The sequence below is a fragment of the Aotus nancymaae genome, unplaced genomic scaffold (genome assembly GCF_030222135.1).
Source record: "Aotus nancymaae isolate 86718 unplaced genomic scaffold, 86718_ANA_hifiasm-v0.15.2.pri h1tg000057l, whole genome shotgun sequence".
Taxonomy (NCBI): domain Eukaryota; kingdom Metazoa; phylum Chordata; class Mammalia; order Primates; family Aotidae; genus Aotus; species Aotus nancymaae.
In genome coordinates, this window is record NW_026988471.1 from 24,290,194 (window position 1) to 24,316,333 (window position 26,140).

At 39.3% G+C, this 26,140-nt stretch overlaps 1 protein-coding gene across 41 annotated transcripts in view; it reads right to left on the minus strand.

Moving 5' to 3' along the window:
* DTNB (dystrobrevin beta) overlaps window positions 1–26,140 on the minus strand; it is a 310,093-nt gene that overhangs the window by 144,226 nt on the left and 139,727 nt on the right. For all 41 annotated transcript variants that reach the window (XM_064363918.1, XM_021677096.2, XM_021677095.2 and 38 more), the window contains one exon: window positions 15,255–15,379. In XM_064363918.1, the coding sequence (XP_064219988.1) occupies window positions 15,255–15,379 (125 nt within the window). The remainder of the gene's footprint in view (window positions 1–15,254; window positions 15,380–26,140) is intronic.

A 26,140-nucleotide genomic window follows, 5' to 3' on the forward strand; every position in this document is an offset into this window, starting at 1 on the left:
AACTTATCAATATCATGAATTCTGTAACATCCAATAATTTGAGAATACAATAAAACCAATTAATAACTCTCTTCAGAAAACAAATTGGCTTATTAAAAACAGCTGTAGGCCAGGTGTAGTGGCTCTCACCTGTAATCCCAACACTTTGGGAGGCCGAGGTGGGCAGATCAAGAGGCCAGGAGTTTGAGACCAGCCTGGCCAACATTATGAAACCCTGTCTCTACAAAAATACAAAAATCAGCCGGGTGTGGTGTGCGACTGTAATCCCAGCTACTGGGGTGGCTGAGGCAAGAGAATTGCTTGAATTCTGAGGCAGAGGTTGCAGTGAGCAGAGATTGCACCACTGCACTCCAGCCTGGGCAACAGAGTAAGGCTCCATCTCAAAACAAACAAACAAACAAACAAACAAAAAACAATTAAGAACAGGTGTAAACAGCAAGGCAATTCACCATAAGTGCCCTTGTCACAAAAGCCATTTTCAACTCCAGACTCATCGATCATTTTAAAAGAAGTGTCATAAAGATGTGCTTTAACAATTAAACAACATAAACAAGAAGTTAGACTTGTTCTTTCACAGGGTTACAAATGGTCTTTATATTATTCCTGGTCTGGTGAATTCTGCTGATATATTTAAAGTTGTTATGAATAAGAAGAAAACAAGCATATTGTGTTTTACCAAAAAGTTCATAAGCACTGATAGCACCAATGCTTAAGCCATAGTTGTCTAAAGTTCAAAAAGATCTATGAGGTATAAGAAAAAAACAAAGAGAACAGATTTTTAAAGTTCAAATCAAAGTGATGTATACAGAGTCCAAGTCAGTATTAAACAGAGGGGCAGTTAAAATAGAACAAATTAGAGCCACATTAAAGTATTACTGTAATTACAGTTTTATAATTACAGTATAATTTAAATAACAGTATTTTTTAATTATCTAGGTTAATTCTGTTTTGATGCAACGTGTGAAGAAAATTGGTTGGCCTAGCTGTTCAAATGTGCTATATATTTATGTATGCAAGAAACAAAAGAGTTTCTGTCAATAAGAGGCAGTCTGGTTTCTAGGTAACAAATTTTATGAGTCTTTCAGCAAAAGATGTTATCTTCATCGCTGGGTGAAAAAACAACTTGGGCCATCAAACCAAAGATGATGATGAGCATTCAGAAAAAAGAGTCTAAAGAAGCACGAAGTGCCTTAAATTTGCAGTTTTAGACACCCTTCTTTGAGAGCAGGGGTTGGCAAACTTTTTCAGGGCCAGATAGTAAATAATTTAGGCTCTGAGGGCCATTTGGTCTCAGTTGTCAATAACTCAATTCTGCCACTGTAGCTTGAAAGCAACCATAAACAATATGAAAATGAGTAAGTATGTCTGTGTCCCAATAATTTTTCTTTTAAGACAGAGTCTTGCTCTGTCACCCAGGCTGGAATGGCACAATCTAGGCTCACTGCAACCTCTGCCTCCCAGGCTCGAGCAGTCCTTGTGCCTGTCTCCCGAGTAGCTGGGATTACAGATGCATGCAACTGCACCTGCCTGATTTTTATATTTTTTAGTAGAGAAGGGGTTTTGCCATGTTGGCCACACTGGTCTTGAACTCCTGGCCTGAAGTGATCCACCAGCCTCGGCCTCCCAAAGTGCTGGGTAAGCCACTGCACCCGGTCCCGATAAAACTTTACTGATGGACATTGACGTGATTTTCATGTAAGTGTCACTTCACAAAATACTCTTAATTCCCTTCAAACATTTAAGAACATAAAAGTCTTGCTAGATCATGGGCAACACAAAAACATGGGACAGGCTGGCCTTAGTCTGCAGGCTACAGTTTGCTCACCCCAGTTAAGAGGAATCCCAGGTGTGTGCAGTGGGAGACACTGGGCTCTTTCTCGCTGGAATTTCAGGGGAACAGACACACTAAGCCAACACGTGGAAGTTTTGCTTTCCCTCAGAAATAAATCACCACAAACTGAAATGCAACGGTGACTAACCACTAATTAAAGAGATTAGGCTTAAGGACTCTGTGGTTAGAAAATTAGCAAGAGCAAATTGCTTGAATTAGGATCGCAGGAAGCCTGTTAGAGGCATCTAGAGCTAGACGTAGTATAAATATGTTTTTGCCAAAAGGAACAACTCATTTCTCTCAGAGACTTGAAAGTAAGATAAGTTGCCAGAGCGCTGATACGTGAATTGGCTTTGCTTTGAATACAAGTCTTGAGATTTATTTGAAAAACCTTGTTTACTCAATATTCTCACCACCCCCAGAAAGGAACACAAGGAAATAGGCCTGACATCTAGTGGAGGCTTTAGGAAACTGTCAGTACATGACAAGTCTTCCTTTCTGAAAGAAAACCAAAACCAAAACAAAATGCAAAAACATAAATGGCGGGGAGGAGTTAGATGCCTGTGTATAATATATTGTGTTGAGTCTCATTCATTCACTCTATACACTGTAGGTGCCTACCATGCACCAAGCAGTATTTTAGGTTCTAGGAATTCAGTGGAGAACAAGACAAAGTCCAGCCTTTGTGGAGTTTACATTTTTGTGACATGATTAACTTTATTTGAAGGAAAAGATGTTAAAAGTTTATAGCCTTCTAACCACTTAAAAGCACTTTCCCATATGTTATCTTTAAAAAAATATCCTGAGACAATTAAGACAGGTTTTCTTATCACCATTTTACAGAAAGCAAACTGGGTTTTTTTTTTTGTTTTTTTTTTTAGACAGAGTCTTGCTCTGTTCCCCAGGCTGGAGTGCAATGGCATGATCTTGGATCACTGCAACCTTCACCTCCAGGGTTCAAGCAGTTTTCCTGCCTCAGCCTCCTGAGTAATTGGGATTACAGGCACCCACCACCGTGCCCAGCTAATTTTTATATTTTTAGTAGAGACGGGGTTTCACCAGATTGGCCAGGCTGGTCTCGAACTCCTGACCTCAGGTGATCGGCCCACCTTGGCCTCCCGAAGGCATGAGCCACTGTGCCCAGGTCTCTTGATTTTCAATCCACTTTTCCTTCTACATACCCCACTGCCTCCCTGCTATTATTCAACAAAGATACAGTTATTCAGTGTTCTCTCTTGATTGTGAAACTAACCATGAGATTCAAACAACACTCAATTACTGCATGTTTCTGTAATAACAATTTCATAGTGTGTCAGTGTGTTAGGATACCAAGGTGCAATGGAAAGAAGGCTGTCAACAGTCTGGGGCCTTAGACTCTAGTCCCCAAGCCACCATGTTGCAGCTGTGTGATTTTGGGTGCATCGTTCAACCTCATCTATACTGTTTCTTGAGCTAATAAATAGGCTAATGGGGCCAGGTGAGAAGGCTCACACCTGTAATCCCATCCAGCACTTTGGGAGGTTGAGGTGGGAGGATGGCCTGAGACCAGGAGTTTGAGAGCAGCCTGGGGAACACAATGAGACGCTGTCTCAACAAAAAATACAAAAAGTAGCCAGGTGTGGTGGTGCACGCCTGTAGTCCCAGCCACTATGGAGGCTGAGGCCAGAGGATCACTTGTGCCAGGGAGTTCCAGGTTGCAGTGAGCTATGATTGCCCAGCTGCACTCTAGCTTGAGCGACAGAGCAAGAACCTGCTAATCAATCAACTAATCAATAAGCAAATGATATTTATATTACAAAGGCTGTTGCTGAGGTTAAATGAAATAATGTACACAGAAGAGGAAAGCAAAGGGCCCAGGACACGGTGGGTCCTCCATACACATCAGTTAACACTTGCATCTCAAATGTGTGAGGATCTGAGTAAATCTCTATGCCAACAGCAAAACATCCAAATATACAGTACTTCATGTCATACTTAGTTTCAATTCCTGCCCCAAAGTCCTGTTTTATTTTTATTTCTATTTAAATTTTACCTCTGGGCATCTAATAATGGTAAAATACGAGGTTTCAAAATCTTTGTGTTTATAAACTTCTATCTCCATTGCCACTACGACAGTCCAAACCACTATCATCTCTCACTTGGCCTGGCCTCTCTTTCACCCTCATCCCACTCTCCATTTCTACCTGTCAGCTAAAGATTTTTAAAATGGAAAATTCAACATGTCCCTCTCCTATCCATAAGTCTTCAGTCAAGGATAAGGCCCAACACTGTGTGGCCGCTCTTGCCTGCTTGACAGCCTGCCCCTGCTCCGTGGCCAAGCCCTCTGCGTCCCTGGCCAGGAGGCTCCTCTCTCCACCCTTCACGGGCCAATTCCTAGGCATCTTCTGGCCTCACTAGAAAAGTTCTTCACAAAAGCCTGTTTTCGGGGGGACAGGGTTTTGCTTTGTTGCCTAGGCTGGAGTGTAACAGTGTGAACATGGCTTACCACAGCATCAAACTCCTGGACTTAAGCAACTTGCCCCCCACCCCACCCAACCTCAGCCTCCCAATATGTGGGATCACAGGTGTACAACACCACACCCAGCTAATTTTTTTAGAGACAGGGTCTTGTTGTATTGCCCAGGCTGGTTGCCTACTCCTGGCCTCAAGCTATTCTTCCCTGGCCTCCAAAGTACTCAGATTACAGGTGTGAGCCACCATGCCTGGCCCGTACCTGTAATCCTTTCTTAACCTCCCTAAAGATAAACACAAACCATAAGATAAAGACATCTTGTTAGAGAACTACTTTCATAGATAGGATAAATATATGATTTGTATCTCTCAGAGCTACAAAATGAGGAGGACAGTTCTTTTGGATACAATGGTCTAATCTTGAAACTGATCAGAAACCACAAAATCTATTTAGAAATTCTAACTTTAAAGAAATCCCTAAATTTTCCAGTATTTAGACCAGAATCATATCACCAGCACCCAACTGGGGAATATTTAAGCTCCATGAAGCTATTCTTTCTAGCCAAACTATTTATTTTAAACCTCTTTAGAAGACACTTACCTGGCCTCAGTTATCTGCGACAAAGTAAAACTTAATTTTGAAGTGACTAATGCCATAATAGGCAACTTATACCCCTTCTAATTTTAAGCTGCACAATCTATTACAGTGGAAAGTTTTAAGAAAGCTTCCCTCAATCTGCAGGGTGCTTCTGTAAATGAAAAATATCTGATTTCGGAGTATACAGAAGAACTACAGATTCCATATAGATGTCCAGAGAGTTAAAACACATGGACATGAGGATGTCATTATTGTTGGAAATAGAAGAATATCACATTTACATAAAAACGGAAGGATATTTGCCTACATCTGAAAAAGATGAAGATAAACAATGATTTGGAACATTCACCCTTTTCCAAGGGAAAGATAACACCTCTGTGTTTATCATAGGAAACTTATGATCCCCAGTGGTTCAGGATCCATAAGTATTGACATGTGCAAATCTTGGAGTCCACATATTTTCTTTCTTCCTTTCTTTCTTTCTTTCTTTTTTTTTTTTTTTGAGACCAAGTCTCACTCTGTTGCCCAGGCTAGAGTGCAGTGGTTTGCACTCACTGCAAACTCCTCCCAGGTTCAAGCAATTCTCCTGCCTCAGCCTCCTGAGCAGCTGGGATTACAGGCGTGCACCGCCATGCCCAGCTAATTTTTGCATTTTTAGTAGAGATGGGGTTTCACCATGTTGGCCAGGCTGGTCTCAAACTCCTGACCTCAGGTCATCCACCCCTGTTGGCCTCCCAAAGTGCTGGGATTACAGGTGTGAGCCACTGCGCCTGGCCTGGAGTCCACACATTTTCTAAAGAGTCAGACTTTGATTTGTACTAGTTTATTACTTTGCTGGCTACATACAAAAGGAAATATTGGTGAGCCTATCAGAAAAGTCTATCAACAGTATTAACCTTCAATTAAAAGGATCTCATGAACTAAATTCTGGATAGCCTACTGCAACTACATAAATCTGGCTTCTTCACTCTCACTCAAACCTATTTGCAAATGCAGAAAGTACTATGTGAATACTGTTTGCACTTCGTAGAGTAGCTAGAAGGTCCTCAATAAGTATTTGCTGAATGAATGAAAATTGAGAATCTTAGCAAGCGTTAAGAATTGCTATTCATGGCTGGGCACAGTGGCTCATTCCTTTAATCTCAGGACTGTGCGAGGCAGATGACGGTGAATGATCTGAGGTCAGGAGTTCAAGACCAGCCTGGCCAACATGGCGAAACCCCATCTCCACAACAAATACAAAAAGTTAGCCAGGCATGGTGGTACACACCTGCAATCCCAGCTACTCGGAAGGCTTGAGAACTAACTGCTTGAGCCTGGGAGGTGGAGGTTGCAGTGAGCTGAGATTGCACCAGTGCACTCTAGCCTGGGTGACAGAGCAAGACTCTGTCTCAAAAATAAAATCAAAGAAAGAAAAGAACTGCTACTCATATGTTTGTATTTGTACCCTGCATTGCACTCTGCACATTTCTTAATGCTTAGTATTGAATTTTTAGTTTGCTGTTCATATAGCTAAAACTCCTTATGTCCCCCTAATGCAGTGGTTCTCTAAACTGATCAGATGTACTAGGAACTCTTTCAAAAGGTGGATTCTTAGCCCACCTCCAGAATTATAATTAAGTTGACCTAGAATGGAAGTACCTTGGTCATCTGTACTTTTTTTTTTTTGAGACGGAGTTTCGCTCTTGTTGCCCAGGTGGAGTACAATGGTGCAATCTCGGCTCACCACCACCTCTGCCTCCCGGGTTCAAGCGATTCTCCTGCCTCAGCCTCTGGAGTAGCTAGGATTACAGGCATGCGCCACCACGCCTGGCTAATTTTTGTATTTTCAGTAGAGACAGGTTTTCTCCATGTTGGTCAGGCTGGTCTCGAACTCCTGACCACTGGTGGTCTGCCCACCTCAGACTCCCAAAGTGCTGAGATTATAGGCAGAAGCCACTGCGCCTGGCCCATCTGTACTTTATAAGGCTCTCTGAGTGATCTTGATATTAGCCAAGTTTGGGAACCATTAACATGTGTTGAATACAGAAAAAAAATCTGTAAGACATAGAAACTCAAAGTTGAAACTTCAAAAGTTATCTCGTCAAACTAAATAGAATTAACTGCTTAACATCTCAACTAAATCTAAAAAAGAATCTACCAAAGGTTTGTTTGTTTGTTTTTTTGGGTGGTCTGCTAACTATATTCCTGGCTTGGGAGTAATTCAGACTAATAAATCGTTTAACTATAAAATCTGAATTCTAGGTAATACCTTGTGGAGTTGAAGACACTTGCAGAACAAGTTACTAGAGCTGACCAGTATCTGGTTCTCCTCTCCTTCCTAGGAACACAGAAGGCTACTTAGGCTTGATATTAGGTAGGGCTGTGAGGAAGATGGCATGTGCTATTTCTGAGCCAAAGCACAGAAGAATGGCTCTGAGCTGTCCCTACTCTTTCTTCCCCTGCTGCAGCAAGGAAGAGGACTCCTGTGAACATGGTGGAGCCAGAAGAGTAAAGCAGCCTACACCACTGAACCACTGCCCAGGTCAGCTGCTCTAATCATTCCAGTCCACAACGGACAGTGTGAGAGTAACAAATAAACACTTATGAGTTGAACCACTGAGATTTGGAGGTTAATCTGCTAGTGTATTATTACTTGCTCTATCCTGAATATGTAATATTCATATCCTAGGACCTAGTAGTTAGCCTCCTACCTTGCAGGATTTCTCCATACAAGAATGCTCAAAGCAGCACTCTCAGCTCTAGTGAAAAACTGGAAATAATGTCCAGCAATCACTAACGAATTACTTGTGGTAAAGTCATTAAATGGAATACCATTTGAGATTTTGGATAAATTTGAAAAACTTTTTTTTTTTTTTTGAGACTGAGTCTCGCTCTGTCACCCAGGCTGGAGTGCAGTGGCGTGATCTCAGCTCACCACAACCTCCGCCTTCTGATTCAAGCGATTCTCCTGACTCAGCCTCCTGAGTAGCTGGGATTACAGGAGCATGCCATCATGCCTGGCTAATTTTTGTATTTTCAGTAGAGAAAAGGTTTCACTACGTTGGCCAGGCTGGTCTCAAACTCCTGCCTCCGTGATCCGCCCGCCTTGGCTTCCCAAAGTGCTGGGCTTACAGGCATGAGCCACCATGCCCAGCCCAAAAACATTTTATTAAATAAAGTAATAAACTTATAGAACAATATGTAGAGCATGACCATTTATATATAGTTTTAACATATCTGATTTTTATGGATGTATAAACATCTAGTAAAAGTATTTTTAAAAGTATAAAATCATGAATACCAAACAAATGTGAGTGGCTACCCTTTGGGAGAAGGAAAGGGTGATTAGATGAGGAAGAAGAACACAGGAGATCAAAGTTTTATCTTTAATGTTTTATTCATTTTAAAAAAAGATCCAGGCTGGGCGTGGTGTTTCACACCTGTAATCCCAGCACTTTCGGAGGCCAAGATGGTCAGATCATCTGAGGTCAGGAGTTCGAGACCAGCCTGGCCAACATGGTGAGAACCTGTCTCTACTAAAAATACAATATTAGCCAGGCGTGGTGGTGCGTGCCTGTAATCCCAGCTATTTGGGAGGCTGAGGCAGGAGAATTGCTTATACCTGGGAGGCATAGATTGCAGTGAGCCAAGATTGTGCCATTGCACTCCAGCGTGGGCAACAAGAGCAAACTCTGTCTCAAAAAAAATTAAAAAAAAAAATTCAAGGCAAACATAATAAAATAAGAATTGCTGGGCCGGGCGCGGTGGCTCACGCCTGTAATCCCAGCACTTTGGGAGGCCGAGCGGGCAGATCACGAGGTCAAGAGATTGAGACCATCCTGGCCATGGTGAAACCCCGTCTCTACTAAAAATACAAAAATTAGCTGGGCGTGGTGGCACACGCCTGTGGTCCCAGCTACTCGGGAGGCTGAGGCAGAAGAATCGCTTGAACCCAGGAGGTGGAGGTTGCAGTGAGCCGAGACTGCGCCACTGCACTCCAGCCTGGCAACAGAGCAAGACTCCGTCTCAAAAAAAAAAAGAATTACTAAGGAAAAATTCAAGTTCTAATTATTCACTCTCAATCCCAGACTGCATTTCTACTTAAATTTCTAACAGAAGACTCAATATGGGGAGGGCCTTTTAAATAGAAGAATCCTGAGGTCAAGTTCGCCCAAAGAGAGGGAAAGTGGAGCCACAGAACACTGGGAACGCTCAGGAATCAAAGGCCTGGAACCTGTGAAGGAGGGGTGAGAGGTGGCATTAAAAGTAAGAGGACTGGTTCAAAGTACGGATAAGAAGCAGCAAGATCCCCACCACCTCCAGCCCCACTCCCAACACCACATAGCCAGATGACTATTCCTTTCCAGGCCCACCAGGAAACCAGAGGTTACTCTCTAAACCAAGCAGGAAGTCCCTGAGCTCAGGAGCTTCAGGTGGAGGTAGGGGTATGGAGCCCGAATGAAAACGAAGAGATTAAGTGAAAGTCTACACTAAACTACTGGATTCTCCAACATATGTCTCCTGGTCAGGATTCACATAACTTTTGACCCCAGAACTCTATCCTAGCTATGAATATATAGAAACCCTCATGCAGCTCCATGGGGGAAACACGCCATACACTGTGGCATTATATGTGGAGGCAGAGGTTAAAAGCAACCAAGGTGTCTCAGGGAGAATGGACAGCTAAAATGCTATTCATAACAGCACTTACAAATAAATAACTTAAAAAAAAAAACTGAGACAGAGTTTCACTGTGGTTGCCCAGACTGGAGTGCAATGATGCAATCTCAGCTCACTGCAACCTCTGCCTCTTAAGTTCCAGCGATTCTTCTGCCTCAGCCTCCTGAATAGCTGGGATTACAGGTATGTGCTACCACGCCTGGCTAATTTTGTATTTTTAGGAGAGAAGGAGTTTCACCATGTTGGCTGGGCTCGTCTCAGACTCCTGACCTCAAGTGATCCGCCCACCTCGGCCTCCCAAAGTGATGGGATTACAGGTGTGAGCCACCACTCCTGGCCATAAATAAATATCTTAAAGGGACATACAGAACAATACCAACTTTTTAAGAACACATGCTAATAAAAAGATATATAACAGGCACATTTGAATGATTACCTATAGGGGAAAAGGTGACTAGAGTGGTAAATGTTCATAAAAGGGAATTTTAAAAATAGCACAAATAAAATGGTGGAGAAAGTCCACATATCATAGTAATGATTTTAATAATTATAATATGTAAATAAGTTTTAATTATAATCATAATTATAATGATATTATAATAATACATTTGAATGACCAGACTTGCCAGGTTTGGTCATTCTATCAAATGACCAAGGTTGCCATGGTAGACTATCAGGTTGTCACATTAGATTTTTAAAATCCAGCTTATAATCTGTAACTTTTTTTCTACTACATCATTTAGTCTCCATAGTCAAAACCTAAAGACACAGAAAAGTTGACAGTAAAAGTTTAGAAAAAGTTATGCCACACACACACCTAGTAAAAGATATTGAAAGATGTAACTGGCAGATAAAACCGAAAAATATGAACCATTTTCCAGACTAAAAATAAGTTATAAATTAATAACAAAAAGGCAACTAGAAAACCTCTGTATGTTTAGAAATTAAGAAAGTATACTTCTCAAAGAAGAATCCTAACAGAACTTAGGAAATATTTAAAACTAAACAACAAAAAAATATTATGTAGTAAAACTTGGGTACTACCCAGATAAGGTTCAGAGAAATTTATAGCCTTAAATGCTTCTACAAGAGGGGAAAAAAAGAAACAAAAACGATAAAACCTGAAATGAGTAAGTGGACCATACCTTTAAAGAAGTTAGCAAAGGAGGCTGGGCAAGGCAGCTCACGCCTGTAATCCCAGCACTTTGGGAGGCCGAGGCAGGTGGATCACCTGAGATCATGAGTTCAAGACCAGCCTGGTCAACATGGTGAAACCTCATCTCTACTAAAAATACAAAAATTAGCCAGGCATGGTGGCACATGCCTGTAATCCCAGCACTTTGGGAGGCCAAGGCGGGCAGATCACAAGGTCAAGAGATAGAGACCAGCCTGGCCAACATGGTGAAACCCCGTCTCTACTAAAAATACAAAAATTAGCTGGGCATGGTGGCGGGCACCTGTAATCCTAGCTACTTGGGAGGCTGAGGCAGAAGAATCACTTGGACCCAGGAGGCAGAGGTTGCAGTGAGCCGAGATCGCACCACTGCACTCCAGCCTGGGCAACAGCACGAGACTCTGTCTCAAAAAAAAAAAAAAGTTAGAAAAGGAATAGCAAAATAGACCCAAAGAAACTTAACAAAAGAAAAAATAAAGCGCATAAATAAATGAAATAAAAAACATACAATACATACAATAAGAGATTATCAAAACTAAAAGTTGGTCCTTTGAAAAGTCGAGTAGATTGGAACAAACCTAAGTCAAGATTTGACAGCTTAAAAAAAAAAAGCCATTAAATACATTAGAGTGGAAATTAAAAAGGCTCATTAGCATACATACTGTGGACTTATAAAGACAATAAAATATTATGAACTTTGTGTCAACAACTTTTAAAATTGAGGTAAAATTAATAAATTCCTACAAACAGAAAATGCTCCAAGGCAACTTCAAAAATAAATGAAAAATAAAAATAGTTTTCTAATTGTTTTTTAAACATTGTTACAAGTTAAAACTCTTCCCACAAAGAAATCTTCAGGCTTAGATGGCTCCATTAGTGAGTTTCATCAAAAATTTACAAAGAAAATAACTCCAATCTTGAACAAGCTCTTTCAAAAATATAAAAAGAGAGAATGCTCCCCAATTTTGTAAGAATTGCAAACTGGACAATAAAAACAACAAAACAAAAACAACCCCCAAATCGAGGGAAGTTACAGGCCAATTTCACTCAAAAACATAGCCAGAATCTAAACAAAATATTAGCAAACAAAACCTAGCAGTGTATTCAAACAATGCCCAACTCAGATTTACCTCAGAAGGTAGAGATGATTTTAAAAAACCATTAATGTAATTCACTACAATAACAGGATAAAGAAAAAGTCTTTGATCATCAGTAGAGAAAATCATATAATCATCTCAATACAGAAAAAGGTCTTTGATAAAATTCAGCATCCATTCATGACAAAAAGAAAGCACTGTTAGCAAACTAGAAATAAAAGGGAACTTCTTAAACCTGATAAATAGTTTCAACAAAACCTACATCAAATAATACACTAAATGAATGCTGAAAGCATTCTCTTCAGGGTTAGTAATAACACAAAAATGCCTTCTAAACCACTTCTATTCAGTATTGCACCAGAGGGGCTAGCCAGCACAGTAAGACACCCCCCGCCTTGCAAAAAGTATGATTAATTTTCAAAAGTATAAGGTACGGAAGAGAAGAAACAAAGCGGTCATTATTTGATGATCAAATAATTATTTATAGAAAATTCAACAGAATCTCAGTATAAAGTACTAGAATTAAGGAACAATTTAAGCAAGATGACTACACAGATAGTGGACTAAAATACAAAAACTATTTGCATTTCCATACACTAGTAACAAATTGTTAAGAAATATAGTTCAGAAAATATTCCATTGCACAACAGCATATGTTTACCAAAACTCATCAAATTGTATGCTTAAAGCAGGTGTATTTTATTGCATGTAAAGTATATCTCAAATAGCTTTAGGAAAAAAAGATATTACTAATACTTTTTGTAACAGCAATTACAAATGTCAAGAGAAATGAGAATTAATCTAATATATAAAGACTTTTCTGGGGAAAAATTATAAAACTTTACTTAAAGGTATAAGAAGATATTTAAATAAACGCAAAGACACATTCATGGAATGAAAGCTTTAATACTATAAAGATGTTAATTCTCCCCAATTCGATCTTTAGAGTCAATGAATCTCTGATCAAAAATCTCAACAAAATAACTCAATAAGATAAGTCTAAAATTTATATGAAAGAGCAAAGAGCAAATAATAGACAAGACACTCAGGAAAAAGTAGATTACTTAGTCCCTTATGGCAATTAAGACAGTGAGATATTGGCATAGGAATAGACAATTTGACCAAAGGAGCAGAATAAAGAAGCCAGAAGCCAGCCTGTGCATATTTGGAAACTTCATTTTTGACAATGGTGGCATTGTAGTCAGTCGGGAAATGATGGATTACCTAATAAATGACCCTGAGACAAGTTATTATTCAGATGCAGAAAGTGAGGGGCTGGGGATGAGAATTGGATATTCTACATCACACCACACACAAAAATCCATTCCAAATGAATTAAAGACATATGTGAAAGGGCCATCTTTAAAACCTAAAGAAAAAAATAAGGAGAAAACCACTATAACGCTGGGGCAGGGAAAGATTTTTTTTTTTAATTCAACACGAAAAACACTAACCAAAAAGGAAAAGGGTTAACAAATTTAACAAAAAAAGGGATTATAGGCAACAGATAAATTGTGCTATGGAACACTGTGTAGGGGTGGGGGACATCTTTGTTCCCAAGAACAAAAAGAAAGCAATGAGAAACCACAGGAAAAGCAACAACAACAACTGTACAAGAAAATCAATCAGTTAACAAATCAACAGGAATGATTTTCAGCAATCAATGGTAGGTACGAAAGAAGAGCCCAGTGAACTCCAATGAGAGAGTAAGTAACTGCACAAAAGGATCCACAGAATCGCAGCACACTATGTGACTCTGTAATGAAGGATACTAACTGTAAATGCCACTATTTGGTTTTCAACTATTAGATTTAACCCTTAATCAACCTCAGAAGACTTAGTTATGGTTAGAGAAGAGAAGATAAATATTATCAGCTTTGACAATATAAAAATAAGGGCACAGATGACAGACATTAGGAAGCAAAGGAAAAGTAAACAGAAAGTGCTAATTTTCTCAGTTTACAAAGTGGAAGTCAAAAAGAAGTTATAAGAAATCGAGTTTTTAAAATATTATTTAAAATTAAAAAGGTAACCAACTTTAAAATGGTGATATAATTATGAAAAACAGGTATGGGTTGGTATGCAGAGTTAGAAGTGAGGTTAACTCCTTACACCACAAGTCAGTCAATAATGTCTACAACTGGCTGGGCACAGTGGCTCACACCTGTAATTCCAGCACTTTGGGAGGCTGAGGCAGGGGGATCACTTGAACCCAGGAGTTCAAGACCAGCCTGGGCAACATGGTGAAACACCATCTCTACTTAAAAATTTTTTAAAAACCAGCTGAGCATGGTGGCCTGCGCTTGTAGTCCCAGCTACTTGTGAGGCTGAAGTGGGAGGATCGCATTTGAACCTGGGAGGCAGAGGTTGCAGTGGGTCAAGATCAGGCCACTGTGTGCCAGCCTGGGTGACAAAGCGAGACCCTGTCTCAAAAAATAAGAAGAATGATAATAATGTCTAAAACTGGTAAGTCAAAAAATGGTGTTCCCAACATATTATTTTAAAATATGGAGATAACTATTAGTAGATTTAAAACCCAAAGGACAGTGAAGTGTGGGAGAGTATGTTGCATTCATTATAAGCTCTTCTGTGTGACTGAATTTTTAATTCACATGCATGGATTATTTTAATAGGTATAAAAAGATTTCTAAATAATTGAAAGAAAAAAGGAAAAAAGATCAAGATTCTCTAGAGCTCCTTTAGTTAACTACCTTCCATCTGGCAGGTGAAAGAAAATGAAAGCCCACTCCAACAGAAAAACTTCTAAACACCTGATAAAGATTCATGATCCAAAACCCTACTAAATTTATTCATCAGGGAAGCATAGTATCATCAATTAATTCAGAGTGAAGAAAGCAGTTTAGAAGCTCAATCTTATCCTTCACTGTTTCTCTTCCTCCCTTCTTTCCTCTTTCTCAATTTTCTTGTTCCCATCTAGCTTTGCTTTACTTAGCATGAATATTCAACTAAATATACATACAAAACACCAGTTTTATTTATAGAATATAGTCTTATGTTTCCTAATTTTCTCTCAATACAAAAAGAACAAATTAAGTTGATTTTCATTTCCATGTTGTCTAAATTAATTTAAGTCTCTATGAGCATTACTGCTGTAGAGAAAAAGATTTCTACCACTGATTTAAGTAATGAACCCAAAACGACAAAAGGCAACCCAGCTAAAACCAGAACAGTAATTACTCTTCAATGGACTCATATTTCTGGAGACTGCCATATTACTCAGGCTTCAGGAATCAGGAGCTAGGTTTCCATGAGGTTATGGTGACTTACAGAGAAGAAAGCTTGAAGTCTAAGTTCCCCCAATAGAAAGTAAAAACCCGAAAATTGAATGTTCATGTTAAATGATGTCTGGTTTTGATCCACAGAATTTCATAAGGCCCCCATTTCAGTGTGATTCACATCCACACCCAGGTATATACTTACACTATATGTGCAAGGTCAAGTGGTTTCTCTGGTTGCTCAGGAAAAACAGGATGCGGGGGTTCTCTTGTGGGTACACACCCCAAAGATTTACTAATTGCATGGCTCAGCTTCTTTGCAGGAGATTTCTGTGTCAAAGCAGAAAATAATAAGGAATCAACTCTTCAAAAGAAGAAAGGAACTTCAAAAAAAAAAAAACCTTGTGACAAGAGCGCAGAAAACATCTTTTCAAATACAAATCAAGTTTCATTACAGTCAGCATCACTGGGCCCTGCAGAAAGGAATCTCCATTTGTCCCAAGGTCATCTGTGGTCCTTCATTTCTGCAGTTCCTCTTTCATGTTTATAATAAAGTCACACTATCAAGCAATGTTAACTTTCCTTCTGGACATCTCTATGTACTCCTGGCAAGAGCTACCTCTTTAGATGCTTCTGGATCATTTTTGCTAAGGTGTTAATGTTAATTCCCCGATCAGAGTCAGAACATTTTGATGGAGGGCCAGGCACGGTGGCTCACACCTGTAGTCCCAATACTTTGAAAGGCCAAGGCGGGTGGATCACCTGAGGTCAGGAGTTCGAGACCAGCCTGACCAACATGTTGAAACTACATCTTTACTAAAAATACAAAATTAGCTGGGTGTGGTGGTGGGTGCCTGTAATCCCAGCTATTTGGGAGCCAGCTATTTGATTGAACCTGGGAGGCAGAGGATGCAGTGAGCCAAGACCATGCCATTGCACTTCAGCCTGGGCAACAAGAGCAAAACTCTTGTCTAAAAAAAAAAAAAGAAAGAAAAAAAACCTTTTTGATGGGCTACAATACTAAAAGGCTAAGAGTACATAGCTTATGGATGTTAGCAGATTAGCTAACTAAGTCACATCCCCAAGATGTTAGGATATTCCCAAATAAACATGAGGTAGAACACTTGATATTAGGGGTCAGGTTACGTAGTCAGATACAGAGTACATTCACAATACACAGGCAGCATCAGACCCAGGGCTCTATATTATTATATATAATCTACAAAAATAAGTTGGCATACCAATACATTCTTCTGGAAGGTAGAATAATACACACCAAAGACTACCAAGTCTAAGATTTAATCATAAATATGCACAAAAATAAACAATATGGAACATTCACTTCTAAAACCCATATTTAAGGAAGCTCCTTTTATACAGATTATACTGTCCAGACAATTCCTCTAAAATAACACTGTTATCTGAGATTTTCTTGGCAGGATATTAACTGTAAAAAAGTTTAAATATTTCATTCTGATGCCTCTGCAGTTTATTACCATATGTGCCACTTTAATTGGAAAATACAACATGGTTGCAGCTGTGTGCTTCATCAATACCACATCCCCACTAGACTTCTATATGCTGCTTGTTACAGTATTTTAACACAAAATAAACAAAAATCTGTTTGCCTGTAAGATCATATAGGCCCAGTTAATGAATACTTATTTATAATAAAGACTGAATAATACAATTTCTTCAGAAACTTCATGTATTGGCTCCAAATCACCTACTACTACTCCCTTCAACACATTCAATTCTGGGAAAAGTTGGTCAGGCACAGTGGCTCACTCCTGTAATCCCAGCACTTTGGAAAGCCAAGGCAGGTAGATTGCTTGAGCCCAGGAATTTGAGATCAGCCTAAGCAAATGGTGAAACCCTGTCTCTACAAAAAGTTCCAAAAAAAATTAGGTGGTGCTGTGGCATGCACCTGTATTCCCCGAGACTTGGGAAGCTGAGATGGGAGGATCGCTTGAGCTTGGGCTGTCGAGGCTGCAGTGAGCAAAGACTGCACCAACTGCACTCCAGCCTGGGCAACAGAGTGAGACCCCGTCTCAAAAATAGAGAAAAGAACATTCTGGGAAAAGTCTAGATGTAACCTAATTTCCTTAAAAGTATATACAGCAAAACACAGCGGAAATTCTGAACTTCTCCCCTAACTTCTTTCCATTTTCTTTTTGCCCAAGAAGAAGTCGTGATGTGACGCTGATTCTTCCCCCACTAATCCAGTTTCTGCACTGCCCCCAGAGATCGTGTCACTCTTCTGGTTAATATCCTTCAAAGGCTGATAGTCACTTACAGAATGAGATCTACATAAATGTCTCATTTTCCATACAAAAGCTTTCACACTTGACTCCTGCCTCTCTCTTTCCACTTCCCACTCACCTAAGTGATGAGCTGCTCACAGTTAACTCAAAATACACTGTGCTCTTTTAGGTCTCTGTATCTTGGCACATGCCTTTCTCAGGTCTCCCTTTCCCAATCTATCTTTCTATAAATCTTTTGCTCTTCTCTCAAGCCTGCTGGTCAGCAACCCTTCCTCTGTGAAGACTTTCCTCACTGCTCCATAGGACAGCAAGTGCCTTTCCAGGCTCCCATTTACCTGTACCCATTTCCATTGTTGCACCTTACCATGCTCTACTGCAATTTTTAATTTGTTTGTCCATCTCTGTTATACTAGTGCTTCTGAGGGGTAGGATCTACATATTATTCATCTTTGTATTTTCAGAACCTGTCTTATAATAGAATGTGTATTTGAACAAATTATTTACCTAGATGAATTTTCCAGATTGCTTTTAACTACCTAGTAAAACCACATATATCTTATTTTTTTTTGAAAACTACAAGTACAGGCAATCAGAGGACATCAAAGAGAGCCCCTTACTCACCTTTAGAATGAAACACTACATCTGTCATCGATGTATTAATTTCATGATTTTTTGCTCTATCTGCCATTAATTCATGCAATGTATTTGAAAAGTATTATCACACAGACTACTTGAGCTCCATCCTAAAAATAATAGCCATGAAACAGAAAAGTAAATTCAATACATCAAGATGAATTCCAAATAATTAAAGCACATCAAGAGAAGCTTGGTATGTATGGGAAGGAAAAACAAAAACCGGAAATAAACACATGTAATCACACTATTAACTAAGGTCTAGGAACAACCAAAAAAGATACTAGCCTGAAAATTTTAATACTATGTACCTAATTAGGTTGTCTAAACACATAAATAAGTGATTTCCTTAAAAGATCTCAGAGTGATTATGACTTGGGCCTGAAGTGAATTTTGATAATAGTTAGTTTAGGAGGCTACTATTAACAAAGTTCTCTAAAGCAAGACTTTGAAAAATGCTGTAAGTGTCAAGACAGGAGCATTAGCTCTTCTGTCCAGTCAGCCCTTAGGATGAGGCCACAAAGTTGATGACTAAAAATTTCAGGAAGCTAGAAGGGAGCGACGGCAGAAGAACAGCACTACAGGTGCAGGACCTGGAGTCTCCTACACTTCCTTTAAGCACCTGTATCAGAGATGCTGTTTGAGGTCTCTGTACTTTCTCCCAACTTGCACTCTAAAACTGATTTAATGGAGATGTCTTAACTTAGAAAGTTAAATCTCCTCTAAATACTATTAGGCAATGATTTTAAATAAGATATTGCATTTTCAATACCCTAATCCACTTTACCTAATTTCAAAACATGTCCTATCCTCTCTTAAAAATACTACAAGGTTATATTTTAAAAATATATGAGGATGGGCATGCTGGCTCACACCTGTAAAGCCATCACTTTGGGAGGTCAAGGTGGGAGGATCACTTGAGGCCAGGAGTTTGAGACTAGCCTGGGCAACACAGCAAGACTCCATCTCAAAAACAAACAAACAAACAAAAAAAAAACATTAGCTACTTGTGATGGCACATAACTGTAGTCCTAGCCTCTCAGGAGGCTGAGGTGAGAGATCACTTGAGTCCACGAGCGTGAGGCTGCAGTGAGCTACAACAGTCCCACTGTATTCCAGCCTAGGTGACAGAGTGAGACCCTGTCTCTAAATATATAATACACACACCAAAGAGTATAAAATGTGTATGTACAGTTTTAAAAGTTATTAAACACCTACCTATTCACTATTCTGCCTGTGATACAGAACATTAGTCACTCTGAAGACTCCTGATGGGCCCTTACCCTAATACTATATCCACTCCCACTCTGCCTCCTCCTCTCCTGATAATCACTATCCTGGATTTTATATTAATCATTTCTTTATTATCTTACCAACTATGTATAAATAATACATTTTTTTAGATACATATAAAACCTGTATAGCCCTATATATATACTTCCGCAACTTGCTTCTTTCACTCAGTTACATTACAATTTATCCATTTTGATGGATGTAATTCCAATTTATTCATTTTTTTCACTGCTTGATGGTTATTTCATTGCTTAATTACATTGGAATTTATATATCCATTCCACTGCTGATGTATATTTGGAGTGTTTCCATGTTTTACATTTATTTGCAATGCTGGTATAACTTTCTTGACTATGTCTCTTAGTGGCCATGTATAAAAATTTTTTAACAGTGGAATTATTGGCTCATAGGGTTATGCACATTCAATTTTACTAAGCACTGCCAACTTGTTTTTACAAAGTGGTTACACTAATTTCCACTCTCATCAGCTGTGTGAGGTTCCTTAAACTGCACATTCTGGCCAGCTTTGTTACTGCCAGACATTTTAACATTTGCCAAGCTGGTGGGTGATGAATGGTATTGTGGTTTTAAATTGCAATTCCCTGGTTATTAAAAAGATTGAGTCTCTTTTCCTATGTTTATGGGCCATTTGTATTTCTTCTTCTGTGAAGTATCTGTTCCTATCTTTGTCACAGGGTTGCAACGGATTGCCTTTTTTTTAAACTGATTTTTAAGAGTTCTTTATGCTTTTTGTATTTTAATCCTAGGAAAGTTATATCTCACAAACAACTCCTATTTTGAGGTTTGTTTCTCACTCTACTACGTTTTTGACGAACATCTTTAATAACAGCAGTTCCAATTTAGCAATTTTTTCCCTATATTTTGTCCTTTTTGTACCATAAGAAATACTTCCCTCCCCGAGGCTATAAGGTATACTCCCACATTGCCGTCTAAAGTTTTATAGTTTTCACTTTTTAGATTTAAGTTTGAATCTACTTAGAAATAATGTCTTGGTAAGTATGAGGAAATAACCCAATTTTGTCCTACACTTACTACTCATATTTATCATTTAATAGTCCATTATTTAATAAATGGACTATTATTACATACATTCCTGCTGGATATATATTCTATTTCTATCCCTATACCACCACCAGTGATTTTATAACTATAGCTGCCTCCTATCTTTTCAGGAAGTGCAAGTGCCCCAGATATACATTCTTCTTTGAGGGCATCTTATCTTTGGCTCTTTGCACTTTCCACTTAAGTTTTAGAATCAGTTTGTCATTTACCACCAAAAAGATCCTGTTGGGATTTCAATGTGAACTGATAAAATCTATGGATAATTCTAGAGAGAAGTGACATCTTTGCATACTGACCATTCCTTTCCATGAATATGTTCGTTTCTCCATGTACTCAAATCTTTAATGTCTTTCAACAAAGTTTCAAATTCTCCTCCATAAAGGATTTATATGTCTCTTATTATTCCTAGGTATTTTACAAATAGGTTTTGTATATAGCAACCATGTTCTTTTTTATAAGTTGTGATAAAATATACATAGCATAAAATTTACCATCGTAATCATTTTATTATTATTATTATTATTTTAGAGACAGGGTCTCGCTGTTGCCCAGGTTGGAGTGCATGCTGCTCAATCATTTAAAAATGTACAGTTCAGGCAGGGCGTGGTGGCTCACGCCTGTAATCCCAGCACTTTGGGAGGCCAAGGCAGGTGGATCACCTGAGGTCAGGAGTTCAAGACCAGCCTGGTCAACATGGTGAAACCCCATCTCTACTAAAAATACAAAAAATTAGCTAGGCATAGTGGTGGCAGGGCTGTAATACCAGCTACTTGGGAGGCTGAGGCAGGAGAATTGCTTCAACCTGCGAGGCAGAGGTTGCAGTGAGCCGAGATCGCACCACTGCACTCCAGCCTAGGTGACAGCAAGACTACATCTCAAAAAAAAAAAAAAAAAAAAAAATACAGCTCAGTAGGGTGAAGTATATTCACATTGTTGTGCAACGAATCTCAGGAATATTTTCATCTTGTAAAACCAAAACCATATGCTCATTAAGCAAATGCCCTTTTCCCCTTCCGTCAAGCCCCTGAAAACCACCAATGGACATGTAGAATGCTTCCACCCCTTGATTATCATGAATAGTGTTGCTATAAACATAGGTGTACAAACATCTCTTTGAGACCCTGCTTTCAATACTTTTGGTAATATATCCATAAGTGGAATTGCTGGATTATATGGTAGTTTTTTTTTAACTTTTTGAGGAACCACCATACCTACTTTCCACAAAAGTTGCTCCATTTTAAACTCCAACAATAGTGCACAATGGGTACGATTTCTTAGGGTTGTCAATAAAATGCTGAATAAAAGTGAGGATGGCAAGCCTTCTCGTTTTGTTTTCAATCTTAAATCTTTTCAACCTTTTGCCAGTAAATGTAAGAGATGCTATTAGATTTTACAAGTACTTTACATTAGGTTAAGGGAGTTTCTCCTACCCATAGATTGCTAAGGTTTTTGTTGTTGTTCTGTGCGTGTTTAAATTATCAGTAGATGTTGGGTTTTTTGTTTTGAGACTGAGTCTCAGTCAATTCCCAGGCTGGAGTGCAGTGACTCGATCTCGGCTCACTGCAACCTCCACCTCCTGGGTTCAACAGATTCACCTGTCTCAGCCTCACTGTGCCCAGACTAGATGTTGGGTTTTATTAAATATTTTATATGGGTCTTTCAAGGTAACTATAAGGATTTAATCCATCAATCTATGAATGTGGTAAATTATTATATACCCTTGATTGATGAATAAAACCAGTGTAGTCACAATATATTATTTTTCCTAAACACTGCTGAATTTTCTATTTTCTTCATGTTTTCAAGAAGAAAATGGCTTGTAATTTTCCTTTTCTTGCTGACTTTTAAGACTTTGGTACCAAGGTTATTCTAGCCTCAAAAATAAAATTGGGAATGCTCATTACTTCTTAAAGAATCTGGGAAATTTTATAAATACTGTAATTGTTCTTTTATTTGAACATTTGCTGAAATTCATGTAAAGTCATTCAGGCCTGGTTGTTTCCTTTGTGTCAATATATTGAGCAAATTCAATTTCTTTTTTCTTTTTGAGAGAGACTCTTGCTCTGTCACCAAGCTGGAGTGCAGTGGCACAATCTCAGCTCACTGCAACCTCCACCTCCCGGGTTCAAGCAATTCTCCTGCCTCAGCCTTCCGAGTAGCTGGGACTACAGGCGTGCGCCACCACGCCCAGCTAATTTTTGTATTTTTAGTAGAGACGGGGTTTCACCATGTTGGCCAGGATGGTCTTGATATCTTGACCTCGTGGTCTGCCTGCCTCGGCCTCCCAAAGTGCTGGGATTACAGACGTGAGCCACCATGCCCGGCCTCAATTTCTTTAATAATTATGTTACTATTTGGGTGTTCTATTCCATCTTGAATCAGTTTTGGTTAAGCAATGCTGTTTTAGAAATTTGTTCATTTCAACTTAGCTTTTAATAACCAAATATACAGTTTATCTTTTTGCTCTTGATTTCCCAGGGAATATAGTCTATATGATATTACACTAGTTCTCTTTTGAGGCTTCCTTTATGTGGTCAATTTTTGTGTATTTGAAAAAAAAAGTGCGATCATTCATTGCTGGATACGTTAAAATTATCCAGTTTGATAATGTATTTCTCAATCTCACCGTGTTCCTATTAACTTTTAATTTATATATTTTACAGCTACATTATTAGATGTGTATTAGTGTAGAACTATTAATTTTGTCTTTTTATCTTTAATAAACCATCTCTGATAAAGACTTTATAAATATGATAAAATATTCAAAGTTTACCATTCTAACCTCTCTGGTAAAGATTTTTGCCTTGAAATCCTTTTTCTAAGATTAATATAATTTCAACAAATTAATTTTGATTAGTACTTGGCCTGGTTTGTCTTTTTTATTCTTAACTTCAATTTTTCTGTGTCTGTATTTTTTAGCTGTCTCTTGTAAACAGCATACAGACAGATTTTTTTTTTTTTTCCCTAAGACAGAGTTTTGCTCTGTCACCCAGGCTGGAGTAGAGTGGCATGATCTTGGCTCACTGCAACCTCTGCGTCCCTGGTTCAGGTGATTCTCCTGCCTCAGCCTCCTGAGTAGCTGGGATTACAGGTGCATGCCACCACACCCAGATAATTTTTGTATTTTTAGTAGAGACAGGGTTTCAACACGTTGGCTAGGCTGGTCACGAACTCCTGACCTCAAGTGATCTACCCACCTCAGCCTCCCAAAGTGCTGAGATTACAGGCATGGACTACCATGCCTGGCTGAGACAGATTTTTAAAAATATTTGACAATTGTTACTTTTTACCTAGAAAATTTAATTAATTTACTGATTGGTAATATATTTTTATTCATTTTTTACAGTTTATTATGTCACTACTTGTTTCATCTTTTTCCTTTTTGTCCTTTTCAGGTTGTATTTTTCTTAGTTTCCTCTTTTGGAAATTTGCTCTGAGTTTACTCTTCTGGCAGCTGCCTTTGTTGTTGTTGTTAAATGAAAGCAACATGTATTGAGAACTTAGTGTCAGGGATTTGGTGGGTGCTTTTCATTTAACCCTCGAAATAGTCTTATGAATCAGATCTTCACATATAGGCACATAAAACTTGGTGTAAAAATTAAGGCTCATATCACTAGGTCTGTCACTTTTTTCGTGATACAAACAGCCTGTCAACAGGTGAAATTACTCAGAGAAAGAACAGCTGGCAACTGGGAGGGACAGCTGAGAGCAGTGAAGCATTCTCACGAGGAATTAGAAAGAAACAGACCCCCACAGCGCAGTGTGGGGATGCGGAGTACCATCCTGGGGACTCGGGGGTGGGAGGGTCATGAAGGTGTGTTAGGGTGGGGACATGGTGTCCAACTGAGGGGCAGATTCCAAAGTGGGCAGCAGGAGGCGACTCACTGCAACAGTTTCACATGTGTTCCTGTGCCAGGGGCTGAGGCTTGTTTTCCTCAGATAACCATGAACCAGGCACTGAGATACTCTGAAAAACTTTTTTCTTGAGCTCAGATCACTGTGTTTCAATCAGCCTCAAGCTAATTCCTTGTACACACAATCTTCAGCACAGGGTATATGCTGACAGGCCCCGACATTGGGAGCATAACAGCCTAATGGAAAAAGCTCAGGATTGGTGCCTTTGAGGCCATTCCTGTCATTTCACTTCCAATTACTCTCTCTTTCCGAGTACATCATCCTGAGCTCCAAGCCACACCATCTGAGGGGATCCAAGAAGAAAAACATTCCCCAGTGGCAGACTGTTGGTCCAAAACCTGCTAAATCCTTAGACAAGTCAGGAACTTTCTCTATTTTAACATGAACACTTACCACAATCTTTTTTTTTTTTTGGAGATGGAGTTTCGCTCTTGTTACCCAGGCTGGAGTGCAATGGCACGATCTAGGCTCACCGCAACCTCTGCCTCCTGGGTTCAGGCAATTCTCCTGCCTTAGCCTCCTGAGTAGCTAGGATTACAGGCATGCGCCACCATGCCCAGCTATAATTTTTTGTATTTTTAGTAGAGACGGGGTTTCACCATGTTGACCAGGATGGTCTCGATTTCTTGACCTCGTGATCCACTCGCCTCGGCCTCCCAAAGTGCTGGGATTACAGGCGTGAGCCACCGCGCCCGGCCCCCACTTACCACAATCTTAATCAACATCTCTAATCTCACCTAGTAACTCAAGTCCCTTAAACGTAATCATGCCTCAACCAGTTTCATGTCATAGTTGTTTAGTACTTCAGCTGCACCTTATTATAAGCTCACCAAATTAGTCATTAATTATACCTGGTGCTTAAAGTGATTCATATTTATCAATTCCACTTTGCACTATTTCTTCTTTCTTACCTCAAATTATTTTTTGCTTGAAGTATATCCTTTATTTTTCCTTCAGCAATGTTTTGTTGGTGACAAGCTCCTTGAGGCTTTTTTTTGAAAAATATCTTTATTTCTTCTTGCTCTTGAATAGTTAGCTGGGTACAGAATTCTGGATTGATCTTTTCATTCTACACTTTATATCCTTTACTTGCCTTTCACACTTTCCATCTCCTTTTATCTATGTTCAGCACTCTGTATTCCAACTAGTTTCATCAGATCTAATTCCCATTCCCTAATTTTCACTCTAACGGTCCCTAACTTTCTATTTAACACCTCTATTGAGCTTAATTTTAATATTTTTGAGTTCTGAAAGTTCAATTTGGCCTTTCTTCATGTCAGCTTGTCCCTTTTAACAAATGTCACTATTCCTAATTTCACTTAACTTTTTGAACATGCCATTTCTAAAGTTCTTGGCATGCTAAACCTATCTGTTGTTTGTTTGCTGATTCTCCCTCATAGTGCACTGTTTTGTGATTTTTTATAATAAGCCCACCTTTAGCAGGGGTTGTTTTCTGCATGGGAGTCCCATTTGAACTGAGCTATAGAAGTGAATGGCTACAGAAGCATTTTTTTTTACTGGGTGCGGGGGGTGGGCATCTGCTTCTGGTAGGTACCTCAGAGCAGTGCTATCCAACAGAACTTTAAGGGATGATGAAGACATGCTATATCTGCATTGTCCAATATGGAAGCCACTAGCCCCATGTGGTTACTGAACACTAGAAATGCTGCTACTGTGCTTAAGAAACTTTATTTATTTATCCATTTATTATTTATTTTTGAGACAGTCTCGCTCTGTCGCCCAGGCTGGAGTGCAGTGGCATGATCTCAGCTCACTGCAGCCTCCACCTCCTCGGTTCAAGCAATTCTCCTGCCTCAGCCTACTGAGTGGCTGGGACTATAGGCATGTGCTACTGTGCCTGGCTAATTTCTGTATTTTCAGTAGAAATGAGCTTTCACCATGC